The sequence below is a fragment of the Chenopodium quinoa genome, unplaced genomic scaffold, assembly GCF_001683475.1.
Source record: "Chenopodium quinoa cultivar QQ74 unplaced genomic scaffold, ASM168347v1, whole genome shotgun sequence".
Classification (NCBI taxonomy): Eukaryota; Viridiplantae; Streptophyta; class Magnoliopsida; order Caryophyllales; family Amaranthaceae; genus Chenopodium; species Chenopodium quinoa.
This window is the reverse complement of record NW_018742461.1, coordinates 1,014,971-1,035,223: the sequence shown is the minus strand read 5'-3', so window position 1 is coordinate 1,035,223 and position 20,253 is coordinate 1,014,971. Positions and strand designations below refer to the sequence as shown.

Genomic DNA, 20,253 nt, shown 5'->3' with positions numbered 1-20,253 from the left:
ATAATAATAATAATAATAATAATAATACGAAATTCTAAGTTTCTAACGGCCTTTATAGATTGGCCTACAAATCCACTTTAGGAAATCAACACATATCATTAACCTCCCATAGCATGACACGACACCTAGTACACTAGGAAAGTTAGTTGAGGGATTTTGTTCAACTTAATTTCCTAGTAGTAAATTCACAAAACCATCATTTACTTTTCTAAACAATCATGCCCAGAAACTAGAATGAACTAAACAAAAATGTGCAGCTGTGCCCGCCTTAGCAACAAGCCTCATTAACATGCACCTGCTTCGCTTCAAGATCCACCCGCTCGGACAAGCCGCCCGTGCCCGCCTTAGCTAAGCCCACTCGATCGGCTGGTTCGGCTCCAGCTTCGCTCTTGCTCCAACAAAGGATATTACAAAGTTAACATGTAATACTCATCAGGTGTACACTTTTTTTTTTCTTTTTTTTTTTTTTTTTTTTTTGGGCTATGATGTACTCATTTAAGATAGTCATTAATTATACGGAGTATATTTTTTGTTCGAGCAGAATGATTAAATTGCAACTTTATACATGTTTTTACCCGCCATTAATTAACGATGATGGTTAATCGATAAATTAGTATGAAAGTAAGTTTGCTAGGAGTCCTAAATTAAGACCCAACATTGTTGTCAATTTTTCAAACTTATGATTAGATTCAATAAATCACTTTCCACTACCCAAATTAATACCAAAAAAAAAAAAAAAAAAATCAATAATATGAGAATTCTCAAAAATAAGAATTCTCTTTCTCTTCTTTGAGTTTCACAAATTTAAAAACTCTCTCAATTTGTGGGAGGTTATTTAGTACGGCACACAAGCCGCACATAATCTATCCTATGCAATCGTCTTATCGTTGACAAAGTGCAACGTGATGCATTAATCAACTACTTCGTACTTTACATCCTTGGATCATAGATAGATTAAGTTGGTATTTTGAAATAGATATTGGTTATTGGGTGTTTTACTTGGGTTTGACCAACTATTTGTTTTGGCATAAGTCGTTAGACTAAATTATTTAGTTTTAGTTATTTTTATTATTGTTACTATTACTATGGTTGTTCATTAAAAAAAAAACTCACTCTTTTACTTTTCAAGTAGTCCTTTTAAACCAATTGTCAAACACTATCTAAATGTTGTATAGGTGTAAAGATCATATAAAATGACACATCTGCCCATATTCGAATAAACAATATAAGTTGAAAAAGGGGTAAGATTTGGCATAAAACTTTATCTTTTAACACTTTATATTTTGATTATAAGGATGAGACTGCATAAATATTGTAAAAAACAACATGTATCTAGAAAAAAAAAATTAAAACAAACTTTAATTTTGAGGGGGGGGGGGGTAGGTTATGTAATTTTAGTACATACCACCAAAAGAAAATGGTATTCTAGTTTTCTCTTGTGACTGACCACCAAATACAACACAACCGTTATATGGTAAATTTTTTAAATAAAAGATCGAGAAGATCATATATAGTTACGTTTACATTTTTAATTGAGGAGATAAAAAAACAAACCTTAATAAAGTCGAGCTTTTTTATTAGAACCTCCGCATGTTTATTTAGGTTTCTGAACCGACTTAAATTCTACTAAGAAGAATCTATCACAGCTGGTCCATCACTTACAATTTATGGAAAGTAAGTGGACCTTAGTATTTTGATAGACAGTAAGAGTTATGCTGAAAACTACCTAGATATAGTTTACTAATTGATGGAACATCCCAACATGAAAAGCTAAGCTAAGGTAAGATAAAAAAAAACAGTATATAAGTGTACACTTGGATGACTTATTTTGTCCAAGTTCATAATTTCTCTACATATATACTTAGGTAGTCAGCTAGCTTATTATATAAGTTAAAGTGAGGATATAAGTATATAACTAATAATGCCTAGAACAGCTTCAACAAGTGCACCAAGAGATCCATTAGAAATAGGTCGCGTTATTGGAGATGTATTGGATCCTTTCAACAGGTCTGTAACTCTCCGAGTCAGCTATAACAATCGTATTGTTACTACTGGAGGTGAGTTTAGGCCCTCTCAAGTTGATAGTCAGCCTAGGGTCGAGGTTGGAGGCGATGACCTTAGGACTTTCTACACCTTGGTAAGTCGATGTGACCCCTTAATATATATAAACATCCCGTGCATTAAATTAATTGTTGTTCTTTCTTTGATCGGTCTTCATTTCTGAATTTGGTCCTTTCTATATATAGGTAATGGTAGATCCTGATGCTCCTAGCCCAAGTAACCCACATCTTAGGGAGTATTTGCACTGGTAAGTAGACCGACCTATGACAACTTTCACATATATTTCAATTTTTACTACCATTTTCTTTCAGTTTATACAATAATTCTTTGTTTTAAGATAAAATACTATAGTGATCCGAATATTGAGAACTTCGAGAGTTTGTTAAATCCTTACAAGGAAAACCTAAACTTGAACATTAACTCATTAGAAGCTACAAATTGGCGGTTCTTGGACGGTTCAAGCTAAGGAACTTGGTGTTTAGTACAAGCTCAAGTTCCGGATCACTCTACTTACTCTACTTAGTGGTTTTTAATTAGTTTTTGCTTGGAAGTTTTTACCTTTCACTTGAAAGGATTTTTCTTGGTTTAAGCACTTAGTATTAATTTTATTTATTTTAGAAATTATAGACTAAGTAGAATTAGTTTCCTAATCTAAGTAGAATTGGAATTAGTTTCTGAATCTAAGTAGAATTAGTTTTCCTATTTGAGTTACTCGGGGCTAAAGGCTATGGACTTGTCCTAGTCCTAAAAACTATTTATAGACTAAAAACTAATTCTAACTAATTCTAAGTCTAATAGGACTAGGACAAGTCCATAGCCTAGTCATGCATGCTCACTTCTAACTAAAAACTCTCGAAGTTCTCAATATCCAGATTATATAGTTTTTCTAGTGATGTGATGGAGGTAATATTTCTTCTGAAATCTCGTTCATTAAGCTCTAAAAAGTTAAAACCCTAGTCATGCATGCTCACTTCTTACTCACTCATGACATAAAGGAATATATATGTTGCATTTTGCAAGTTGCAAGTTACAACCATGCATAGAAGCATATTAAATATTCGAGTCTACTGCGTTGTGACAATGAAAATGGTACTTGTAATAGTCGAGTCAAGTCTCAAGGTGGAGCCAATTGATCACGAGTTCGAGCCCTCGTGGAGGTGTTGGGGGACGAGCATGGGGTATGCAGCAGCCCAAAACCCGGCCCATACCTAGTCAAATTATAAAATAAAAATGGAATAATAATAGTCGTCAGTCATATATAATGCAAATGATCTCTTTCTATTGACTAATGACCAAACTGTTCTGCATGGTTTCTAGAGGTTCGATTCTAACAAGACCTCTATTTCTAATTAAGACCTCTATATCTAATTAGCTCCTTCAAGAACTCGATTTTAAATGATTTGATTAAGAAGATTTTCGATTATATATAATTGCACAGGACCTATTGAATCGACTCTTCACAAGTCTAATGATTCTAATATAAAATGAACATGGATTCAAGCTATATATATATGGTCTCAAAACTCAGTTCAAAAGTCAATTCATTGGATCAAAATCTTACAAAAATACTGCCTAGCTTGATGAATTTGGCACACATATATAATTGGCGGCATGCAATTGAATTGCAGGTCACAATAATTAGTACTAAATGGTTGCTAACTAGTTGAATTTTGTTTGTATATAAGGCTGGTGACTGATATTCCTGGGACCACTGGAGCAACCTTTGGTGAGTTTCAATTCCTTAATCATCAACAATTAGTTCAGATGCATAGCATAGTATTGCATGCACATTTAATAATGTGGATTTCTTATGCCATCCTTCATTAAGCATACATTATATAATGCACCTAAGAGTATCATCGTATGAGCGACTAAAACGTACCGTTAGCACCATGGTCTGGTGCTGGTGCATGAAACATTTTGCGATTATGTTGCATCCTGTCTGAAAGACATAAAGTCTGAAACTAACAAGTGCAGATTGAGGAGAAAGATAGAGAGAGATGAATATAATTGGATATTTAGCTGTTTATGCATTCTAATTTTCTACTACTATATGTTTAAGTCCATAATTATGAAAGATAAACGTATTACAAGTAGTTGTGTTTTTGCCTTATTAGGTTATTTCTTCTGCTTGTGTAACTATGAGGGAGTTTGTATTTATAGTTCTTTTTTGCACAAGATCAATGATACAAGTTGACTATTATAGCCAAAGGAACGAGCTGAGTAGTTCCAAACTTCCAATCCCTCTCTTTTGTTTCTTTTGTACCAATAATGAGTTGAACATATGGGTATTCATTTATGTTCGTTCCTAGCAATTATTGATCACTCGCGTGTGCACTCCTCTGGTCCTCTTGTCATATTAGAGTAGGGGTATATAATTATAAATCTCGAATTGCATGCGGTTAATTAGTATTAAGGGACGAAAAGAGAGGATTAATTTGTATTTTTTTTTTTTTTTACCGAGTATCTACTGAAATGGGCCCTGTATTTTGAATGTGAGGAAAGATTTTTTTTGGTAAACTAATAGGTGGTGATGACCTTCATGCTAGACAAAAGTTTAAATAAATATATTTGTGTAATGCATGTAACCAACAAGATGTGTGGTGCACATGGTCGGCTAAGCTAGCTAGGCCGCTAGGGTTCATCACACAATTCCACAAGTGCATTTATCATAGACTCTCAATTATTTAGTTTGTCATTGCATTGGATGATCAATACTCACTCAAGGTTTTTTATCTACTATTCTTTGTTTAGGTCAAGAGGTGGTTTGTTATGAGAGCCCACGGCCATCCCAGGGAATACATCGATTCGTGTTCGTATTGTTTCAACAACTCGGAAGGCAAACTGTTTATGCTCCCGGGTGGCGCCCGAATTTCATCACAAGAGACTTTGCTGAACTCTACAACCTTGGCTTACCAGTTGCTGCTGTCTATTTCAATTGTCAAAGGGAAGGAGGTTGTGGTGGAAGGAGGTTGTAAAAACCACATTATATTGACCTCTCTAATGCTTCTCCTGCAACTTACTCGTTTATTTTGCACCGATGAAGACATTTGAAGACACACCTTTAATTTTAATGATGATCTATTCTACATTTATATAAATAATACAATGGTCGGTCTACAATATTATGTACCCTCGATTTAATCACATATTTGCCTAATTTTTATTTTGTGAATTGTAATAAATCACAATAACAAAATAGGCAAAATTATTCTATGGAAAGTGTAATCGTTACAGTACAGAGTAACATTTATCATATGCAATAGTTATTATCTATATATCTTGCTTATTCTTTTTTTTTTTTTTTTTCATGATACAATACTCTTTCATAAGCTTAAACAAAAGTAGTGATTTTATTTTACATACTTGTACTTGTTTCATTTGTTTACTTCTAGGTGTGTTTGATAATTATACATTAATACATACTATTATTATGGAATGGTATTTGTAAAAGCTATCACAATTATGGGGTACCACAAATACGGGTATTATTCAATCTATTTTACTTCAACAATTGTTTGTACTTAAATGCTTAGTTGTATGTTAAAATTTACTTTGACCTTCACCCCAAAAAAAAAAAAAAAAAAAAAAAAATTACTTTGACCGATCGATAGTTTTTTAAAGCTAAGAACTTAACACTTCTAACTAAATATTAGGAAGAAAAAGATATTGGTGAGGTAATTAAAATACTTCGCATAAGAAAAAGTTGCAAAGTTTTCAGCTAATCGAACATAAAATTTCAATACACTCATTTATTGGTTCGAACCATCACGTCAATAGTGGTAATTTACTACTTTCCCAGTCATATAATTTTCCTTAATAGATTTATTCCACATACTCAATACTTTAGTCCTCTCAATTATTTATGCAGGGGCCGGGTTTCCTACATTTTATCGGTGATAGACCCCAATAATTTGTTTTTTTTAGTTTTGATGGATTATTGTTTTTTAGGTTTCAAATAAGTCCTCTCCTTTTGTAAGAGTCTTTTCTCCCACAACTTACATGAATTTAGTTCCTTTCAATTTATTTCTATTATCATTAAAAAAAAATTGTCTATAAGGTTGAAGATTTGGTAATATACTTTTTTATTTTTCTCCCCTAAGTTCGCTTACACCGATTGTATTGTAGGTCTCTACTGAGAATTTGTAACATATGGTTTGACACTTTGGCATCGTTGATAAATCTGAGTCAAGATTGTGCCTCGATATAGGAAGGCAATCATAAGCAAAGCCACTATGTGCAATTGTTATGAGAAAATAGAAGTAATGCTTATTGGAACTAATGTGAACTTATTTGAAATTATTGTAACTTTGAATCAAACTAAGGCACTATCAATATTACTCAAAACTTTTAGCTCTTATTTGAACTTATTTCTCTAAGATGAAAATAATACTTCACTTCTTATAAGTCTAAGGGAAGGATCCCATTTTAGGTATTTTTCTTATCCTCATCATCAATATACTAAGGGGCCGTTTGGTTGGGGTTAATAATCAAAGGGAATCGGAATGAACTGATATCATTCCCTTTGTTGTTGTTTGTTTGACACTTTTTTGATTCCCTTTACCCATTTTTATTTTTGAGTTCACCCATTTTTAGTCTACATTGATTCCCCACCCCCCCAGACTTTCCCATTCCCTTTCCCTAGCCACCATACCCACCACCATTGTACTTGCCGGAACTAGCCCAACCACCTCGCCACGGACCTAGTCCCCACCGCCGGACTCGCCGCACTTCCCCCACAACTCGCCGGAGCCCGCGCACCTCCCCCACCTCTCCCCTCGAAAACACCTCCCCTCCCCGGAAAAACTTCCACCACCAAGCAAAAACCCTAGAAAACACCATCCCTCCCCTTAAAAACGTCGGCCGACCTTCCCCCCACCCTCGAAACCCTAGCGGCTAGGGTTTTGAGGGAGGGGGAAGGTTGGCCGGCGTTTTTAAGGGGAGGGATGGTGTTTTCTAGGGTTTTTGCGTGGTGGTGGAAGTTTTTTCCGGGGAGGTTAGGGGCTGCGAGGGGTGGGGGAGGTGCGCCCAGGGCTGCCGATTTCCGTCGACGTTGTGGTTGGGCGATGGGGTGGCTCCTGGTGGCTGGAAAAGTGAAGAAAGGGGATGTGTGGTGGTGATGGTGATTCCCTTTGTTTATTGAAAACCAAACAACACAGTACTTGGAAAGGGTTTCATTCCATTCTCCTACATTCCATTCCGATTCCCCCGCGCAAACCAAACGGCCCCTAACATTTTTCCTAATTGTTGTTGACATACACGATTTTTTTTTGAAGTCAAGTAAGCATGATTATATTAGATCAATTTCCGCCAAAGTTTGAAGGCTTTGGGGAAAGGAGTTCGTACAAATAAGTTCCGAGTTAGGATCCGTCGCCCAACGTGCTACCAAATGAGCTAAAGAGTTCCCTCCTCTTCTTACATGCTTACATTGAAAGAAACTAAAGAAATTACTGCAATTAATAACATCCTCAAATAAAAGAAAGATCGGAGCAGCACCCTTCTGTTTTGCTTGAATAGCCCGAACAACTTGCAGCGCATCACATTCCTGGATCACCTCGCCATACCCCAGCCTTCGACCAAGTTCCAGCCCAAAGCGAGCAGCCCCCGCCTCTGCCATTTCAGAGCTCCAACGAGCCTCAATATGCTTCACAACAGCCACCAAAATTTGCCCCCCCAGACCCTCTAATCACAGCCCCAAACTTGATGCCACGCCCTTGCAAAACATGAGCATCGACATTAATTTTCACACGACCACCAGGGGGAGGGCACCACGAGCCCCTCAAAGCTGGAGCAGCACCATTTCTGCTGGCTGGCAGGACTTTCGCATTGTATGTGCAGTAATAAAAAAACATCTTCACAAATCCTGCACCCATTCTTACAGCATCCAGGCTAGCAGCACTGTCAAAGATATGTGTGTTTCTACAATGCCAAATAGCCCAAGACAGTGATGCAAAAATGCTTAGTCGTTCCTTATTCACCTTGTTTGCCATCCAAACCAATCTATCAGCAAAAGAGCTCGTCGGAGCCTCAGCAAGCAGGACCCCAAAATACTTCTCTCCCACACCTTCACAGCATAAATACACTCAAAAAGAGAATGTAGAATAGACTCTTCATCGTTGCCACAAATAGGACACCGTTTAGAATATCTAATGTGTCGCCTATAAAGCTCTCCCATAAATGCTAGAGAACCTTTACACGAACTCCACAAGAAGTGATTAAGCTTAGGGGGACCTCCAATACTCCAAATCATTTTCCATAGAGAATTAGTGCTTTCTCCATGAAAAAAGTCCCAAGCCCTCCACCTGCCAATTCGACCCAACCAATATCCACTCTTCACTGTATAAACTCCATCCCTTGTAGGCCACCAGAACCGAGAGTCCCTTTGGTCAGTATGAGGGAGAGGAAGATCCAGAATGCACAGCCTATCCATGGCACAAAAATTTGACACAAGCATCAAATCATTCCAGCAGTGCAACGAATTATCAATTAAATCACTAACCTTCAAGTTTGGATTGCTCCCACTGATTGGCGAAGGAACCACATAAGAACTATCCCCAGGCAGCCATGCCTCATCCCACACCTTAATGCTCGAACAGTCACCTACCCGCCATTTCAAGCCATCAAGGAGTAAATTTTTTGCACCCCAAATACTCCTCCAACTATAGCTCGGGTCATACCCCTTTGAGAGTCAATAAAATCCGAATGCTTGAAGTAACGAGCTTTCAAGATACAATGCAACAGTGAGGAATTGTCATTTAACAAGGGCCATCCTTGCTTCGCAAGTAAGGCATGATTAAAGACCCGTAGATCCCTAAACCCCAAACCACCTTTAGATTTCGGCAAACAAAGATCATCCCACTTGTGCCAGTGCATCTTTCTCTCCGAATCATTCGAACCCCACCAAAATTTGCCTAGCAAAGGGTGAATTTCATCAATCAAACCATCGGTAATCTTGAAAATACTCATTATATAAGTAGGAATCGCTTGAGTAACCGCTTTACTGAGAATCTCCTGCTCCGGTCGAGACAACAACTTTTCTTTCCATCCTTGCAATTCAACTTCTTCCATATCCGTTCTTTCAAGCAAGCAAAAACCGCTTTTTTGGACTTTCCAATGATCGTCGGCAACCCCAAGTACTTTTCATGTCTATCTACCTCTCTGACTCCAAGGGTCTCAGCTATAGCGCCCCTTCTTTCTACACTCACACATTTGCTAAAATCCACCTCTGTTTTTCTTAAATTGACTTTCTGAGCCGATGCCCATTCATATATACTGATTATATCAGCAATTTTAGAGCATTTTTGCAAAGTAGCTCTCGCAAATAGAATACTGTCATCGGCAAAAAATAAATGTGACACCCTTTGAGCCCCTCGACAAACCCGAGCCCCATGAATCACATTGTCTCTAGCCGCCTTAGAAAGGAGAGTAGAGAATGCCTCAACACAAATTAAGAACAGATACGGAGATATAGGGTCCCCCTAAAGAAGACCCTAGTCGGAACCAAAGAACCAGATATAGAATCATTATACTTGAAAGAGAAAGAGACACCCTAGAAATTCCTTTCCTTTAAAATACCTATTTTGCCCTTTTCTTTTTAAATACGAAATAGAAAAATCTAAGACATTACCGCCACCATGGAAACGACTAAGGCAAATATCAAAGACCCACAGCGGAAGACTTTCTTTAAAACCATTCAAAACAAGTCAACTTAAAAGTCAAACCAAACGAAAGTAAAATCAAACAAAGTCAAACAAAGTCAACCTACAACTTGGAACCATTGTAGGCCCTTAGAACCAAACAATATCGAAAACCTTTGCGTTAGTCTCATGAGCATAATAAAATAAATAATATTCAAAGCAAATAAAACACATCATATTCCTATGGAAACTAAGCATGATTCGCTCTTCACTCATGCCCACTATGAAAATGCTTCATCACCTGAAAAACTTCTCTCTACTTGTCCATACTACTCGCTATTAGAAATGGGTCATCGTAGGGCCAAGGTAAAGACAAGGCCAAACAAACACACAACACACAATCAGCAATGCTGAGTACATAAGCGTAATAAAACACATTAACATGCTTCCATCCTATCATCACACAATTTACCTTGTTGCACCTGTAAACAAGCATACAAGACATTCAACACTTAACTAGACAAATATCAATGTCCATTTAATTTGATTACGCATCAAACGGGTTTTCTCCTAACCTGCTCCAGTAAAGGTGTACTAACACGGGAATTAACCGTACCAATATAAAAGAACCACTCGTAAGTGGCGAAATCCCTGCGCATAATAAAAAGGAATATACAACGTCCTGTACTCCCAGTAGAAGTTATGGTCAAATATAAAGTTGCATAACTCCCCCCCCATATGTTCATACTCAAGGTATATACGTTCCAAGAGTTTTGGTGCGTAATCTCTTTCTCTTTACGTTGTTTACATATTTTTAGACTTGGTGATGACTCTCAAACCATAATACAATCAATCACTATAATTCATTCAAGCAATCATACATACCAATTTAATTCTTGAATCATTAGTGACCACATAAATTTGAATGTTGAATCCTTTTTAAACTACCTCGGTGTTAAATAACACCTTAAGCGCATAAAACACCACAAATCCTATCCCTCGGTGTTTAGAACACCTTAAGTGCACTTAGGTACCTAAATATAATTTAATTCTCGTGTACATAGACACTTAAATAGCTCCTTCCTCATGCTTATAACATTAATAAAAATTATATGAATCATAATAAAATTCCTATTTAATATTCCAAACCAAATCAAACACTTAGTTTAATTAAACATGCTCTCAATAATGCCAATAATAAAATGTGGTTCATATTTAACATGCCAACATAATTAATTCCAATCACCAATTCATCACAACTAATTCATATGTCACAAATCACTCACCAACATGAATCCAATCAACAAATTCCAACCAACACCTATCATGATACTACTTGGAATTAATTTATCAAAGCCTAGCATGTTTCTACATATTCAAATAATTACCAAGTACGCAAACGTACCTTGAATATGATCTCAAAATCGCCACGACTAAATTAAGTCACTCACTTGGAATCCTCCTACAAACCAGAATTACAAAGAGGTATTAATACCTATTCCAACAATATATACACTCCTTAAATCACTCATAAACCCTCTAAAACAAGCTGAAATTTACTTTAAAACCCTTGCTTTTATTCCCAATTAATGGGTAATAAAAAATCCTTTCAAGAAACATAATTGTAGCTTATATACAAAAATTACAGCTTTATTAAATCATCTATAATTACTGTAATTGTGTTTTAAAACACCTATTTCAATAATTTAAATCACCCATAAACAATTTCCATCAATATACATAAACCTAGAAACCTAGGGTTTATAATTTGGGGTTTTTTAATTTAAAACCAAATCTGAAAATTTATATACAAAATACTTATTATCAAATATCATAAAAATCATCACAAAACCCAAAACAATAATTAGATTAATGGTGGATTAAATTAAAAAATCAAAAAGAAGAATTTTTTTTTTAATACAAAACACATGCACGCACAAGGGGGAAAGGGAGGGTGGCTGGCGCCACCTCCCACGGCTGCTGCTGCTGCCGGCCCTGTGCTGGCGGTGGCGGCCGATTGTTGTGGTGGTGGCAGCCGACCACCGTGGTGTGTGTGGTGGTGGTGGTGGTGAAAAAATTTAAAATTAAAATAAATGGGAAGGGGAAAAATTAAGGGGAAAGAAAATAAGAGGAGAGAGAGAGAGTTTACCTTTGGGTATTCTCCACTTTGGGCAAAGTTTGATTTTGCTCAAATGATGGGTATTTATACCCTTTCTCAATAACCCTCCTACTTAAAATTCCTCTACTACCCTTAATGATCCATTTCCTACTCAAATTAGTATTTTGACTTTCCTCAAATACCATTGACTTTAAAATTTCCTTCTATAAAATAATATGACCCAAAGTTTCCAAATCATAAAATAAAATATTTTCAAGATTGTTAAATAATTTAAAATAAACTTTTAATTAAAATAATTCTTTTAAATTAATGAAACACCATAAATAATTCATTTCGAATTATTTAAATACTTTAACAAAATACTAATTTAAGTTAAAAATATGTATAAAAATACAGGGTATTACAGGTTACTTAAGTTATAAGGGTTACTTTAGTTATAAACTTATAATACAAGTTTTGAGGTTACCTTTTCAATTGCTTTAGACATAGTCATGTCTTGATCAGTGAATATAGAGGCAGGTTCACTTCCATCCATTGATTTCTTGAATGTGGATAACAGCCACTCAAATGTCTCGATTTTCTCATCAGCAATAAAAGTACAACCAAACATAACATTCTGCCAATGATTGTTGACACCAACAATAGGGGTACAAATAAGGTTATATTTGTTTGTCCTATATGTGGTGTCTTATATTACAACGTCTCCATAAATTTGAAAATCTTCCTTCATTTCAGAGTCCCTTCAAAAAATAGCATTAAGTTTGTTTTGGTTTTCACCTCCTCCTAACTTAAATCTGAAAAACAACAGGAGTTATTTGTTAATAAACAGGGGTTACTTAAAAAAATGGTTACTTAAGTTATCGCTCAGGAGGGTTTACCTGAAAAAGAAATATCTATCTTCTGCTTGCCTTTTGTATAATCCTTCTATCACAGCTTGTGCATCACCTCCTTGAATTTCTTTCATTTTCTTTCTTGAAATGTAATTGTAGTGGTCAGTCATAGTGTGTCCAACATTCTCCTGCCCACCTGCTTCATTACTTAATAATCTGAATGCTTCTGCTGTTCTTAATCCACTCTCTGCCATTAGATCAATGACTTTAGCCTTGTCCTTTGTTATTTTTCTCCCTGATTTGTGTAGATGTTGCCAGACACTTCTTGTCAACTCGTGGTTATGTGCCATAACATGCTCTTCTACTTGAAACATTCCATCTTTATTTGTTTCTGCTCTAATGAATGCCCTTCTAGCCAGTCCTGGTAATAGATACTTGGTGTTTTCTTTTTTTTCTTTTCATTTGATGGAGGTGGTGTTTTTATAACTTTTGGTGCACACCTAAACCCTTCTTTAGAACAAACAAAACCTTTTCCTATAAGTTTTCTGTCTTTCCCTTGTGAGTACCTTGTTGTTGAGTTTCTTATACTAAATTCTATAATTGTAGCATGAAGCTTATATTGATCATAAATTTCATTTAAAGTTGCTGCTGTAAATCCTACTAGACTTCCTGCAAAATCAGCAATATTCTCTAGTTGAAGTTCATCTTGAACTCCACTTTCTTCTGTCAATGTACTATGACTTGGTTCTGTAATAGTTGTATTTATTTCTGCAAAAAAGTAAATTAAAATTAGTAGTATGTATTTGTTACAATACACAGTGGGTTACTTTAGTTATAAGGGGTTACTTTAGTTATAGGGGGTTACTTAAGGTTAAACTTTAGTCATAATTATAAGGGGTAACTTAAGTTATAAGGGGTTACTTAAGGTTAAACTTTAGTCATAATTATAAGGGGTTACTTAAGTGATAAGGGGTTACTTAGATTAAACTTTAGTCATAATTATAAGGGGTTACTTAAGCTATAAGAGGTTACTTAAAAATAACAAGTTACTTAAGTTATAAGAATTTTTAACACCAGGGGTTACTTATGTTGTAAGAGGTTACTTAAAAATAAAGGGTTACTTAGGTTACTTATTACAATATATATACAGGGGTTACTTGAGTTACTTATTAAAGTATACAAATAAGAGGTTACTTAAGTTATAAGAGGTTGCTTAAAAATAAGGGTTACTTGGGTTACTATTACAATATATGTACAGGGGTTACTTATATTACTTATTAAAGTATACAAGGGTTATATGTTATATAATCAGGGGTTAATTAAGTTATAATAGGTTATTTAAAAATAAGGGTTGGGTTACTATAATCAGCGGCTACTTTTTAGTTTATTAAAAATTTCAAGTTTGATTACTTACAGGGGTTACTTTATTTACCTTGGAATTCATTGCTGACATTAGATACTTCGATTTCTCTACATCTGTTTTCGTCTTCTACATCAAATTCTTCATTTATGTCGATTTCTAGATTCATCAATGAATCTCCTATTTCTTCGATCTCCGTTGATTCTTGTGAATCTGGTAAGTTTTGTGAATTTTCTATCATATTAATCGAGTTGAAATTTCTGGGAAAAAATCGATCGATATTAGGTCGAATTAATCGAGTTGAAATTTTGGTGGTTGTTTTCTTGAATTGATCGTCGCATAAAAATGTATTTTGTAGGTTTTTAGGGTTTAGGGATTCGTGCTGGAGCTTTTTATTGGTTTCAAGTTGTTTTTTTGGGAAAGAAAAGCGCGTGTATATAAATCCCGTTATGCGCGCGTTAATCCCGTTATTTATGCTGACTTGGCAACATGCCGCATGGTGCAGCGTGTTGTACCAAAAAAACGTTGTTCATCCATTAGCTTTGGTTTGAACAAAATATAATTGTCCCTATCTTCCATAATTTATTTTTTTTTTTAATTTTTTTTTTATTTTTTTACAAGATAACAAAACACAGAAAACCAATAAAACTAAAAGGAACAAAAAAGAAATTCTTGTCGTCTGGCTTTCACAGCCAACTAGTGAGCGGGAGTAATTATTTAATAATATATAGGCACAATAATAGTCTCCAACTATACTTTATATGTTTACTTTTAGACAACACTTTGGGACACTCCTAAAGAAATACAAACACTTTATTATGGGATGGATGAAGTACTAATTAATTATAAGATGAAGGAGTTGCAAGCATTGAGAGCTCAATATAATGTGGATCTTACAACCTGCTTCCACCCAAATCTCCTTCCCTTTGACAATTGAAATAGACAGCAGCAACAGGCGTAAGATCGTAGACTTCAGCAAAGTCTCTTGTATTGAAATTCTGACGCCACCCAGGAGAATAAACAGTCTGCGCTCCCTTTTGTTGAAACAACACAAATACAATTCGATGTATCTCCCGTGATGGTTGTGGGCTGTCATACGGAACAACCTCTTCGCCTAAACAAAGAAATCAAAAAAGTAAAAGCCGAGTGACTATTGATCATTCAATGCAATAAGTAATTGAGAGCACATATGTAGGGGGACTCATGGAACCATGTGATGAACCCCTATTGTGTTGCGTGCACCACATCTTGTTGGTTGCATGCAGTATATTAGTTTCTTCACTTATGGGTGTCCGCACTCTTGAACTATATGTAATAGTGAATGTCACACAATTTTGGTGCATGCGGTGCAGTCACAAAGGGAAACCTGCTTAGGTTGTTTAGTTCAACAAGCTAAATAAACAACTACGAAGTATTTCCTTTTTCCACCATATTTTCATAATTGTGGTCTCAAACATATAGGAAAATCAGATTGCAAAGATATTTCTCTCCAATGTAAGCATCTTGGCCTAATAAGATGATTTAAGCAACAAAAACAGAGATTATTTCATGCACCAGAAACCATGCTCATGCTGGCCTGCTGCAAGGCAAACGCGGCATCACGAAGTTAGTGCAAGTGGTAGCCAGTTTGGGAGTACCATCAGCAATACTCTTAGGCGCACCATATTTAATGCTTGCAACGAAAGACAGCATGATGAAGTGAAAACATGAGTTAAATGAGCATCCAATACTGCATCTGAAATTGTTCCAGAATTTCATCCAATAGTAGTTTAAAAAAATTTAGATGGGGAAGGGGGCAAACTGGAGAGTTGAACTAATTGTTAAGGAAACTCACCAAAGGATGCATCAGAGGTCCCGGGAATATCAGTCACCAGCCTTTATTCAATCAAAATATAAACTGTTAGCAAGCAGCTAATAAATAATTGGTGATCTGCAAATGCAGCCAATAAACTCATAATTGAATACAAAATTATACGAGGAAAATTCAAAAGCATGTATTTGGAGTCTTGGACTTAAATTAATAGGCTGACATGGTAAGACGAACGCCATTTAGATTCTATGAATATTGTTGTGCGGATAAAGAATTTCATCCATCAGTAACAATTTCATTGTTATAGCTTATGTTGAGAGTCACAGGACTATCAATGGCATCCACAACATCTCCAATAACTCTACCAATTTCCAATTCCAAATAGCCCGCAAGTTAGAATACATAGTTAATCACTTCATTGAAAGACATTCTAAATATAAAGGTATGTAGGGGGGGGGGGGGGGGGTGAGGTACTCTTACGAGAGCAATTTCCAATGGGGCAATGAGGCATTGTACTGGCAAAAGACTAATCAATAATCTTCAAACAACTATAAAGAAGATAAAAGAAGAGGTAGAAAATTCAAGGTGAAAAAGAACTTGACCAATCCTAGACCATATGCAGTCCAAGATGACACACATCGAGTGTTAATGCAATTTGTTCAACAAGATTTACAGCTGAGTCAATCAAAGTGATATCCACAGTCATGAATGCAAAAGGCTGCAAATTAACAAATATAATAGAGCATAAGGCAAGGTATTCTACAGAAACTTCGATTTAGTTCTGAAGAATCTTTCTCAAACCATATTGAGAGTGAAATTCGGGTTGTAAAACAGAAGCTTAAGCATACTAATGGTAGATAACATATCAGCATCCTCTTCATTAGCATCTATATTCTACTCCAACAACAAACTTCAAAGTTAGCCAACATCGAAGCTAGAGACAGGCATGTGATATTGAAGGAGGTCTAAAGTCTAATTCAGTTAAACCCAACAGGCAAGTCTAAGCGCTTCTTGGATCACCTACGACCCATGTCAATCAAAATCCACAAAGTAATAAAAATTTCAAAATAAATCAAAATACAATCTTCACAAGAAATATTACTAAGCTACCATCAAACTACATCATTACTTCTTAGTCTGCAAATATGTTATCCTGCCTACGGATTTGCATATTCCCGTTCTTTTCTTTGGGGTTCTTATGATAATAATCAATCATCGGATTGTAGCCTCCGGCCCGTTTATCCAAAAGACAGTCATGCAAATCAAACAACATCCACACTAAGAAAATGAAATGAAGTAATATAATTTAATCTCCAAACACCTCAATATTCCCTCTATTTTATTATGTATTAAGTGTTACATTTTTTACCAAATATAAATTCTAAGACCGACTTTGACCATTAATTTCTAATTATCATTAATTAATTGTAAAAATTAAAAAATTGATACTTGTATTCTGAAAGTATACAACTAATCCAACAACATATTTTTCAATATATCCGTTGCAAACACTTTATTTTCCGTTTGTCAACACACAATTTCAACTATTAATATCTCTAAATTATTACTTGTAATAAATAAAATTAGGTAAAGAATATTACGGAGTATTAAAATTTACATTGAGACGTTTCTAATGAGATCTCACATGATGATAATGCTTTATGACAATTATAAATTATAAAAGTCAATCAATGTGTTAGTGAATAGTGTAAAAAAATAAAATAGTATGCTAAACCACTTTTAGGAAGCACTGTCAATTTGAATCTAAAGTTCAAATCTATGGAAATACTCTAGATAATTACTGTATTTCTTAACAAACGCAACATCTTTCTACACTAATTCGCCTAAATTAGCATATAACATACATCATGATAAAAGACTATACTACGTATAAAAAAAAAAATTATCAACATTAAAGATTTTCTATGTTTGGAGTTCAATAAGCATCATACATAAGAGAACAACATAAACTATGAGATCGATTCAAAAAATTAAAGAAGTATAGGAAATTACCTCAACGAAGTTGTGATATTTTGCTCTGGGGTTGAATCACCTGTTAGCGATAGGTTTGAGAGAAGGGATTGAATTTGGGAAGATGGGGTATCGAAAAGATTGGAGCTTTTGCAGAGTTCTTCACTGGAATCCATTGTTGGAGACTGGAAAACAGAAGAATCAGACTGAACAAGAAGAAAGTGGATGGAAAATGGTAAAGAGGAAGTACTAATGTAGGTTAGTTATGCATAATAAATACTAAAATATTGAAAAGCACGTTGTCACGGGTCATCTCCCACACCAAGGATGGGCGTCAAGAGGGTCACTAGGCAGCAAGGCAACAATCGGGGCTAGGGGGCTTGCCTTGGTGCTCAGGTAAGCACTTCCCCCTAAAGAGCTTTATATTGCACCTTGCTTAGAATCCTAGTGAACACGCACTTGACAGTAACACAATAATGGGTCGTTGGGAGACCCAAATGAAGTCCAAATGGGCCTAAATTTGGGGGTCCACCGTATTTTGGGCCAAGGAAGACGATGGTGGTGTCAGTTTTCTGAGACAAGGTCCCGAAATACAAGTTTGTGCAGCAGGTAGCCCGGGAAACGTGGGAAGCTTCTAGAAGGTTCCGGAGCTATCTACGGAGTTCTTTTGGAAGAGTATTCTAGAGAGGATGTCTCTAGAATATTCAAGGTTCATCCAGTGCATCTTAGAAGTCTCTAGGGCCTTCTATGTATGTACATTTTGAATGTAAAGTTCTAGAATGTTCTAGGTTAGTCCTTAGCATTCTAGGTAGGAAGCTTGTAGAAACCTCCATGTATGTAGTTCCTAAGGAGGTGGGAACACTCTAGATTGTTGTAGTCTAGAACCCTCCATTTGAGGAGGTTAGGAACGTTCTAGAGAAAGAGAGTAAGTAGGGTGGAGCACTATAAATAGGCTCCAAGGCATCATTTGTACATTCAAGTTGAGAGCAATACAAAAAGCCTTTCTTAAGCACTTGTGTTCTCTTGCAACTCAATCCTTTCCTTCCAACACTTAGAGAGTGTGAGGAAAACTAAGGCACGAGGTTGCCAAGTGAGTGATCGGGCATACCAGCAAGGGTGATAGCTTGGGGGCTCAATTGTCTACGACACTTAGTCGTAAATTCGGACTAAGGCACTAAGGGTGAGTGCTTAATTCAACTAAAGGGGACTTGTTAGCATAAAGGGATCGTACTAGCAAACTTATACTAACAGCACAAGGAGTTGTGCTACGTGGGTACAAGGAGTTAGTGCCAAGGAGAAAGCCTGACTCGGCTTACGACGGACTGTAAGCGGGTGGCGCACGGTGCGTGACTAGGGCAAAGCAGTCGGCACGTGACAACGTGGCTGTGAGAGAAAGGAGAAGAGAGATGGGTATGTGAGATCACTTTTAAATGTACCACTGGAAGCTTATATAAGACCATTGACTATGTAGTGATACTATTTATACACAGAGTTAGTACCACTGAATGAATATATAGTACCACTACATACATTTATAATACCACTGAATGTTCAATAGTACTATTTGATTATCCAGTGATACTATTGATCATCCAATGGTATTATTCTAAATTCAGAATATGCATTTACGTGTAATGACCATCATGTCCTTCGTTATGCATTTACTTATACCTCACTAACCTCCCTTTGGAAGGCCTCAAATGGTAAAGGGGGTTTAGTACCTTGATTGGAGTGATGTTGCACTTGTCGCCAAATTATAAGTTATTCGCGGATTCCCTTCATCTCCAGAAATATTGACCTTTTTTTTTAATTTTTTTTTTTTATTTTTTTTTTTTGAAACAAGAAATATTGACTCTTTGCAAAATTCTTTACAATAGCTTTGAGTCCTTTGACAATATTGAATTAGTAATATGTAAAGTGAATTTGTTGCTTGATTAATCACAATATATCTATTAAAGACTATTATGAAATGATGTAAGTATTGTTGTAATACCCCGTATTTTTATACGTATTTTTAATTTAAATTACTATTTCTTAAAGTATTTAAATAATTCAAAATGAATTTATTTATGGTGTTTCATTAATTTAAAAAGGATTATTTTAATTAAAAATTTATTTTTAATTATTTAACAATCTTGAAAATATTTTATTTCATGATTTGGAAACTTTGGGCATATTATTTTATAAAGGGAAATTTTTTAGTCAATGGTATTTCAAAATACTAGTTTGAGTACAAAAGGGATCATTAAGGGTAGTAAAGGAATTTTAAGTAGGAGAGTTATTGAGAGAGGGTGTAAATACCCATCATTTGAACAAAATCAAAACTTTGCCCAAAGTGGAGAATACCCAAAGGTAAACTATCTCTCTCTCTTCTTATTTTCTTTCCCCTTTATTTTAATTTTAATTTTTTTTCACCATCACCACCACACACACCACGGTGGCCGAATGCCACCACCACTACAGAG

General features: G+C 35.6%; 2 protein-coding genes across 3 annotated transcripts; one reads left to right on the top strand and one right to left on the bottom strand.

Annotated features, from left to right (window-relative positions):
- Positions 1-204: 204 nt before the first annotated feature.
- Positions 205-5,335, top strand: LOC110718547 (protein FLOWERING LOCUS T-like). The gene is made up of 4 exons (XM_021897396.1): positions 205-2,137; positions 2,247-2,308; positions 3,747-3,787; positions 4,816-5,335. The coding sequence occupies exons 1-4, from the start codon at positions 1,922-1,924 to the stop codon at positions 5,037-5,039; spliced, it is 543 nt and encodes a 180-aa protein (XP_021753088.1). The 5' UTR covers positions 205-1,921; the 3' UTR covers positions 5,040-5,335.
- An 8,946-nt stretch (positions 5,336-14,281) lies between these two features.
- LOC110718546 (protein HEADING DATE 3A-like) lies at positions 14,282-18,265 on the bottom strand. Of its 2 annotated transcripts, none has more exons than XM_021897394.1 (3): positions 17,831-18,262; positions 15,842-15,882; positions 14,282-15,121 (listed from the first exon to the last, which is right to left on the bottom strand). In XM_021897394.1, the coding sequence occupies exons 1-3, from the start codon at positions 17,962-17,964 to the stop codon at positions 14,901-14,903; spliced, it is 396 nt and encodes a 131-aa protein (XP_021753086.1). In that variant the 5' UTR covers positions 17,965-18,262; the 3' UTR covers positions 14,282-14,900. The 2 variants fall into 2 exon arrangements, with proteins under 2 accessions (XP_021753086.1, XP_021753087.1); XM_021897395.1 differs by lacking the exon at positions 14,282-15,121 and adding an exon at positions 15,134-15,742 and having other exon boundaries at positions 17,831-18,265.
- Positions 18,266-20,253: the final 1,988 nt, after the last annotated feature.